Raw genomic sequence first — 8828 nt, 5'->3', positions numbered from 1 at the left:
AACAATACTGAACCGAATTATTAAAGTTGTACAATGAGTACCTTCAACGAGAAAAGTCTAAAAAACTGTAAGCAATAATGAACTATATAATTTTTAGGGAAGACTGAAATGGTTATGTGTTTAAAAATAAATACAAAAATAAAAGATCCCGAAGGCGTCAAGAAGGCGAGAAACAAGTCAAACCTCTAAGTATTCCGCTTATATAAATAAAAAGTGTAACCTTTTTTCAATTTCATTTAGTTTACAATTTATTTTTCATCCCACCATCTCGGAAAGAGTAGTTTTACCCTTTGGTATCTGAGCGCAAAAGTCGTTTTTATCCTCTAGAGCGGCAAAGTGATTTGAATTTAGAACATCGTGTGCAATACTCCATTTGTGACAATCTTGATAAGACTTTCAAACAAATACATATGTAAGGTTTGGATATATTTTAGATATCTAATTTCATATGTTATAATTTTTAATAGTAAAATAATTTGTTCAATTGATTCACCAAACGAAATAATTTAAAAATGACATTTTCCGGTTGGAGGTAGCAGCTAGCAACACTTGGCAAATGGCGGGATTCTGAGCGGAGCACCGTACCGTGCGGTCGTGCAACCGAGATTGTGTGGAAAAGAATAAAGATTGATAGTTTGTTGAAAGTGTTGACGTTTTCTTGGAGAGGAGTCCTATACCTTGGAGTGGAGTTCTTACATTTCAGAAGTGGGATACAGCGCAAATACTGCGTAAGTACACGTCTTCTATTTTTGTTTAGATTATGCGTTAGCCATTTGAATTTGGAATTGACGTATTGGATATTTTAAATAAATTATTATTTTTATACCAATTTGGTGGGCAAATTCACGTGAATAGGTTTATTTATTTCAAGGCACACCAACAACTTATTTACAATTGCTTACGCATATATAAGTTTACAATTGTTAGTCCTGTGTAAATAAGTCAGTTACAGGTGTGCACAACGCTCACAGAGAATAGTGTGGTCGGTTGCCAAAAGCCTAGCCCTTAAGCCAATAGGTTGGCATAGAATTAATTTAATTTCAATGTTTTTGTGTCTTAAGTTATTATTTATTTGGTGGTTAAAAATACAGATACCATGCCGTTCTCTAAGATGATTTTTTTTGGTTAAACCACGTTTTTACGGAAGTACCCTCAAATAATTTTAATCCTCGTTTTTATAAAACCACCCAAAAAACAAAATATACATATCTCAATAGATAGCTAATTTGGCACAACTGGTTATATAAAAGGGTGTGATTTTTCAGTTATTTTTACGATCAGAGATACCGTTTCCAAGATATTTACGATTTTGTCTATTCATCTAAGTATCCTATTATTTTGCTATTGTGAATAGATCTAACGTGAGTTATTTTTATGTGAGTTGCCAGATCAGACCATGAATGCCACCGGCAGCTGGACTCAGCACAGGCTGAAGATGCCGGAAAGAGAGTCGCCGCGAAGCAACCACACTGGCAGTCGAAGCGGAAGTCGCAGTCGACGTCTGGGAGAGCAAGAGAGGAGCGCGAGCCAGCAAAGATCAGCGCCGCACTGCCACGATGGGCACCAGGATGTCAACCAGGAACAACAACCATCACGAAGGTTATGTATGTCCAGTTTTTTTTACTACTAACGATCTTTTAAAGCTACTAAATTCCGTTAAACGTGTACCGTCGCGTCGCCGTCTCAACCCATGGCTCAAGGCGCACCATCGAAACATTTCGATTTTAAAAACATATTGCCTAATTTTAATCCGGCTACTAAAAATCAACGCATGGATGTTTGGCTTAGAAAGGTGAACGAGTGCGCCTCAGCCGATGGTTGGGACGACAAATGACGATATTTTTGCTATGCAGGAGCTGCAGGGATTGGCCAAACTTGATATGAGAGTTTAAACTCTAAACTATTTACGTGGCGGGAGTGTCAGGAGAAATTACTTAGTGCATTCCTTGTGAACAAATTATGGTCAAACCCTGGAGGACATGCTTAATAACTTCCCTGTCCCATGAGTCATATGTGAAACACACCGATTGTCTTACTATTGTGTCTGCTTCGTGGACAGTGAAGTGGTTAAACGTAGAAGTAGATGCTACGAACGAACCTATTTATGATTTATTATTATGAAAAACTTGCTGAATCAGTGCGATATCACGGGAAAACGAGCTGTAGATTGCATTAGCATTACCCACAGAATCAGTGATCGGACTGTGAAATCTAATGCTTTGCGAGATGCCTGACCAGTTACTTCAGTCCTTGATTAACAATAAAGAATTTTAATTGTAAGCAGAAGAAGGACATCCTTACCTTCAATGTCCTAAGCCTTTTATCCGATGCGATAAATGGAAAAGTAGGTCACAAAACCGACAACTGTTTCAGTAAACAGGATAGATCTGAGCTTTTTTTTTATTTGTGTTAACATGTGTGTAACTACGTTTTATTTAAAAAAAAAAAAAAAAACTTATTTATGGCAACTGGTTTATTTTTAAATAGTGTATAGATTGAAATTAACGAAAATTAAGTTAGAACGCCAAAAATATAACTAGAATAAAAAATATCCGAATACATGATGAAAAAGCTGAGTGAAAAAGTCTAAAAAACACTAAACACTTCGAGAATGTGACTCTATTGAGAATGATATTAACAAAAAAAATACACAAAGTATTATTAATATTTTTACTACTAATTAAAGAAAACAATCTTGTCAACAGAAAAAAAAAACACAAAACACGACAATTCTTTGAACGTTTAATAACAAAAATCAAACTTTCAGTTATGTGACTTTTGATGCACATCGGATATTAATTTTTAAAATATTAAGCTATAATAAAAATATATTTCTGCAGTGATCCCTAGTTATGAATCAAAATTAAATTCCTGTCCATGTCGAAAACAGAACAAAACAGTGTTTTATAAAGAATTTTAATTTTTTTTGTTTAAAATAGAAAACAGGGACAGTCATACCACTGAACGCCTGAAAAGGATAAAGCTTCATCTACGTGGACGCTATTATTATAATTATGTAATATTCCAGATCAACATTTAATAATAATCAAGAAATACTATATCTTTTCAATAATGGAACAAATAATTACAAAAAAATGTTATACCTCGTTTACATAAAGATTGTAAACATGAATAAAATAAAAATGATACCCACAGAAAACTATTATTCTGAATTTCTGAAACAACATCACTGTTTCCATGTAAACTTAACTTTATAGGATCAGTCATGTTGTGACTTTGAGCTCAGCCCGTATGTGACCATAGATTTGGTCACAAAACGGAAGTCACATTTTCATACTTGCCGATTAAAAAGAAAATTATAAATAATTATTTGTGGTTCTTTTCCATTTGATGTCATTTTAAAAAGTAACCGAAAGAAATGGCGGTTTCTAGAAATAAACAGCAATCCTAATATTTGGTTACGCTGTAGTAAAATTCAAACACATATCTGAACATAAATTCCGTTCTTGTACAATAAAACGTCTACGTTCCTCAAAGTCATTTTGACTTTAATTAATAGTAAAGTAAAATAAAACGCAGTAGTATGTTTAAGTAGTGCCTGTTTCAAAGTATTAGGACCCAAAAATTGTGGCTTAAAGTACTATAAAATGCGGTCACGATACTGAATGTTCAGGGTGGATCAAATTTTTTTATTTTTTTATGTAAATAAGCCAGCATATTACAAATGAATTGATGAATATTATTAAATGATGACGAATAACCAATTAATATTTTTATAAAATGATTATCGATATTTTGTTTTCTTTTATTGATGCGAGATAAGGAATTGTCCATAAATTGATTTTTGTCATTGATTGTTTAATATCAAGTGGTTACCAAGATTTTATTCCTTAGAAATGTCAAAAGGTTAATATTTAAGTTTACTTACTTCCTTTTATGTATTGTTATGTATTGTTAAGTATTGTTAGTTATCCATGATATTCCTTTGAATTCGAATGAAGTCTTTAGATTAAGATGACACATGTAAATGATTGAGTAATGATGATCTTTTGAATTATGCGAGAAATGAATGGTTCGCTATTTAGATTGAGTGTCTGTGAGAAATGAAGGGTTCATATGACAATCAATTTTCAGTTGGATATGACCTTGCGATAAATGAATGACTGGTTTTGGTCATCATTTTATATTCTCGCGAGAAACGAAAGTTTCGTGGGAGCATAAATTATCAAGTAAGGCTGTAAATAGTTTATTGTCTCAAAAAAGATACACACAAGAGAAAACACACATCAGTGATTACAATTTTCACATGTACAATAATTTCGTTGAACACTGGTACCCAAAGGAAAATTTAACTTGTGGTATGGGTACAGGGGCTCTCGATATTGATTTCCACAGATAGTTAACGTGAAAGTTAATAGTAGTGAATCGTACATTAGATGTAGAAATGGTATGGTGGGATTGCTGGGTTTCGTGGATCTAGGTTTAACATGAGTTGAGGTAAACGCGGTTGTTTCTTGCAAGGTCGTTAACGATAATTTGTTAGACACACCAATTCTTATCGGGCAGACGTTGACCGAGCAGCCACTTCTAGTTATTTAGAAGGATTTTAATGAGCTTAAATTCTCAAACCACCGAAATGTTCGGATGATAGCAATAATGATAAAACGGTTACAGTCAGTAACTCTTTTAAAGTAGAGTCACCGTTTCACGCACTCCATTTAGACCACTTGGGGCCTTTTGTGAAGTCAACATTTGGGTATATTCACATACTGGTGGTAGCTGATGTTTTAACAATATCGTATTTATTAGAGCCGTTAGGAACACTAATACACAGAATGTTATCAAGGTCTTAAATGATATATTTGATACTTTTAGGACGCCCATCCGTTTAATAAGTAATCGCCGTAGTTGTTTTACTTCACATGCGTTTAAAAGGCTTTGTCTGGATAAGGGCGTGAAAAATGTTTGAACGCGGTGGCTTATCCGCGCTCAGACGGACGAGTGGAGCGATATGGTCGCGCCAAATTGGAGGCATTAAAGGCGCAAAACGTGGGCAGTGACGAAAGAGACTGGGATAGTAAGATGGGGAAAATCCAGTGGGGTCATAATGATAGCTTGCAGAAGACCATAGGTCCGAAGAGGTGAATGAATGGTGAAATGAATCCCATATTAAACGAAGTAGCCCGGGCTAATGATGTTGATTATGATAGTGAATTAGTATTATGATAAGAGTGGAAAGCAGGCTGGAATTTGTAGTAAAGGATTTGGTCAAGTTACTAAAATGAATTTGCATAATGAGGGTAAAAGTTTAAAGCTTTTAGAGTTACGAAGGTCTTAGGCAACAACAGGTAGAGACTGGTTCCTGTCCTAGTACTTGAGCGTACGCGTACGCCTAGTGTGGGCGCAACGCTGCCGTGGCTGTGGATTGAATGCGTCTTTTGATTCATGCGGAGTCACTGGGGGTGAACGATGACGGCATTGATTGAGTGTATAAATCGAGTAATGATGGTAGTGGTGATGAAATGTAGATAAGCGTTTTTAAAAGATATAATATTATGTGATTGTTTATTGCGAAACAGATGTATAGATTAGATTAAATTAGTTATTTTCTTATAATACATTTACAGATTATCTGATTTAATTGTTTTTACCGGATACTTGTTCATTGTATGAATTTAGTATTGTTACAGATATCGCTCCTTGACTCTAAGAAGTGATTGGTTTAAAGATTCGAGAGAGAAATTCGTCACGAGTCGTCGAGAATTGACTGGTTCGAAGCATATGCAGATGAGTTTATAGTGTAAGTCCTTCAGAAATGAATGGTTGAAGGCATTCTAGTTTCTCCTTCAGAAATGAATGGTTGAAGGAGTTCGTCTAGTTGAAACCCTCAGAAATGAATGGTTGAGGGATAGGAAGTCCTCGAGAATTGATTGGTTCGAGCACATGATGAGTTTATGTTGTAATTCCTTCAGAAATGAATGGTTGAAGGAGTTAGCATTAGTGTTTTGACTGTGGTGTCTCAATCAATATATTTATGCCAATATAATATATGTAAGGCTTATTAATGTTAATGATTATTTCACAGATACAGTGTTGTTTTTTTTTTTGTTTTAATTTTTGTGAATATAATTTGAAACGATGTTGAATTGTACAAGTTGTAATTCAATTATTATTAAATTGTAATAGACAGCTGTGTTGCTGGGAAGTTTGTTCTTCACCACTTCTTCTTCCCAGCCATAACACTAGGAAGTGGTGAAAGGGGGGCGTTTTGGGGGTGCTGTCCTTTTATGTAAAATATCGCTATTGGCCAAGTGTAAGGTTAGCCCACCTAGTACGTGTATGGGGACATACACGAGGTCAGGATGGACGAGTGTAAGGTTTGGATATATTTTAGATATCTAATTTCATATGTTATAATTTTTAATAGTAAAATAATTTGTTCAATTGATTCACCAAACGAAATAATTTAAAAATGACATTTTCCGGTTGGAGGTAGCAGCTAGCAACACTTGGCAAATGGCGGGATTCTGAGCGGAGCACCGTACCGTGCGGTCGTGCAACCGAGATTGTGTGGAAAAGAATAAAGATTGATAGTTTGTTGAAAGTGTTGACGTTTTCTTGGAGAGGAGTCCTATACCTTGGAGTGGAGTTCTTACACATATTAAACAAATAAAATACTGCTTAAAATAATTATTCAATTAATTAAGTATTTTTTATTATTGTTTTTACACAGATTTTTAACGTCGTTTCATTTTTAAAGTGAGTTTTCAAATATATGAACTTTAATAGGTACATCTTTTTAATTTGATACTCGTATTTGCGCGCCATTTTGTTTTTTTGCATTTAGTAATTTCCTCGATGAGGTGGGATGAAAAGTTACGTGTTGCACTCGAGTGCAAAGATTTTTCACCTTGTGCTCTTTTGATTCCCTCGCTATCGCTCAGGATTCTAATTATTGAAACACTCGCTACGCTCGTGTTTCAATTTTAGAATCCTTCGCTTGCTCGGTCATCAAAATTGAGCCCGCGGTTAAAAAGCAACTTTGCACTCTTGTATAACAAATAACTATTAAACCGTCTTGGAAGGCGAAGTTACTTTGTACAAGATTTCTGCCGTGGTGGTTTCTAAAGATATAATTATTAATTTATTTTATGTGGGCAGCCACCAAACCCGAACCATTGACAAGTCAGAAAGTAATAAAAACTTTTTGAATAAAGAGTATAATCATGGCAACCGGAAATCTGTCTAAAAAGTCTAACGAATATTATACTGACAGCGTCAAAAATAGACTTTGATCCAAATCTCGTATTAATTTACAATATTACTGTATTAGAATTTCTTTTATAACTACAATATGTCCAGTGGTAGAATAGCCGTCTACGGAGGCCGCGGCGCCCTGGGATCCGCGTGCGTCAACTATTTCAGAGCAGCCAATTGGTGGATCGCAAATATTGACCTAAAGGCGAATCCCTCGGCTGATTTCAACATCACAGTACCTTCAGATGCATCGTGGACGCAGCAGGAAGAGCACGTCATGACGTTATTAAACACGGGGCTGCAAGATAACAAATTAGACGCTGTTATATGTGTCGCCGGCGGCTGGACTGGAGGCAACCTCTGTGATAACTTCAGCAAGAAATCAGACGTGATGTGGCGCCGGTCGGTCTGGCCTTCTGCCATCGCTGCTTCAGTGGCAACCAAACACCTCTGTCCGGGAGGACTGCTTGCTTTGACGGGAGCTATACCCGCTTTGAAAGGCACCCCAGAGATGATCGGCTACGGCATGGCTAAAGCAGCTGTCCACCAACTCACTAAGTCTCTCGGAGCTGAGAATTCCGGTCTGCCTGCGAATGCAGTGGCTGTAGCACTACTTCCCTTGGCCTTAGATACACCAATGAACAGGAAATTGATGCCTAAAGCTGACTTCACGTCATGGACCCCGCTGTCGTTCGTTGCTCAACTGCTGGAAAAATGGATCACTGGTCAGGAACGGCCGGCGAGTGGGAGCCTGGTCGCACTTATTACAGAAGATTGCGATACCCAGGTAATACTCTCAGAGACAGAAGAACTCAGAAAGCGAGATGTTTTAACAGAAACGTAAATAGAGAAAATACGGGACGCAAGGCATTTTTGTACTGTTTATTTATAAAAAGTTGCTGTTTTGCAATTATAAATACATAATTCAGTTTCTGATCTATCATGGTATAATTTTCGTGTGCTAGTTGGAAGCCAGAGTTTTAACAACTAGTCTAACAAAGGCGTATCGGGTTGCCCACGTAATTGAGGTGAGGAGATCAGATAGTCAGTGCCTGCACAGGAAATACTAGCAATCAGCTGCATTCGGTAAGATTGGAAGCGGATCCCAACATGGTGGGAAAAAGCTAGGCAGCTGATGACAACTTACTAGCACAGTGTCCATTTTTCCTACGTTATCACCGTAAGATATAGATACAACTTTCCTAACTTAAGTAGTATGAATCAAAATCAAATAATTTACCACATGTTCATTCCTATAAACTAATGAACACTTATTAGAGATGAAAATGATTTGCAGCAATTGGCAATTACTGTCTAATTCTCCCTACATAGCATCGGCTTTACCAAAAGTTACGCGAAAGACTTTCTGTGAGAACCTCCCTCTCTTTCATATGAGAAATTCAGTAAGTACAAAAGAGAAAACAGATGAGCTTTAACGTGGTAACCATTTCTTTTAACGTAGAAATTACGTGACTGAAATATTTTTGTCAGCTTTGCAGCGTTTTGACGTTGTAAGAAATGTAATTGGTTTAGCAGTATAATAATGTAACAAGGTTTATTGCAAGAGGAGAAAGACTTGCAGTTGTCGGTATATTTTCGTTGGGATTTTT

The 8828-nt window shown here is 36.3% G+C and overlaps 1 protein-coding gene and 1 long non-coding RNA gene across 3 annotated transcripts; both read left to right on the top strand.

Annotated features, from left to right (window-relative positions):
* Positions 1 to 418: 418 nt before the first annotated feature.
* LOC126054222 (uncharacterized) lies at positions 419 to 6565 on the top strand. 2 transcript variants are annotated; one of them, XR_010276797.1, is made up of 2 exons: positions 419 to 728; positions 1389 to 6565. It is a non-coding gene; the product is annotated as an uncharacterized LOC126054222 (long non-coding RNA). The 2 variants fall into 2 exon arrangements; XR_010276795.1 differs by having other exon boundaries at positions 1382 to 6565.
* Positions 6566 to 7233: 668 nt separating this feature from the next.
* LOC110372467 (dihydropteridine reductase) lies at positions 7234 to 8154 on the top strand. The gene has a single exon (XM_049852206.2). The coding sequence runs from the start codon at positions 7316 to 7318 to the stop codon at positions 8060 to 8062; it is 747 nt and encodes a 248-aa protein (XP_049708163.2). The 5' UTR covers positions 7234 to 7315; the 3' UTR covers positions 8063 to 8154.
* The last annotated feature ends 674 nt before the right edge of the window (positions 8155 to 8828 follow it).

Source organism: Helicoverpa armigera, chromosome 1, assembly GCF_030705265.1.
Source record: "Helicoverpa armigera isolate CAAS_96S chromosome 1, ASM3070526v1, whole genome shotgun sequence".
Taxonomy (NCBI): domain Eukaryota; kingdom Metazoa; phylum Arthropoda; class Insecta; order Lepidoptera; family Noctuidae; genus Helicoverpa; species Helicoverpa armigera.
This window is presented reverse-complemented; position numbering and strand designations above follow the sequence as displayed.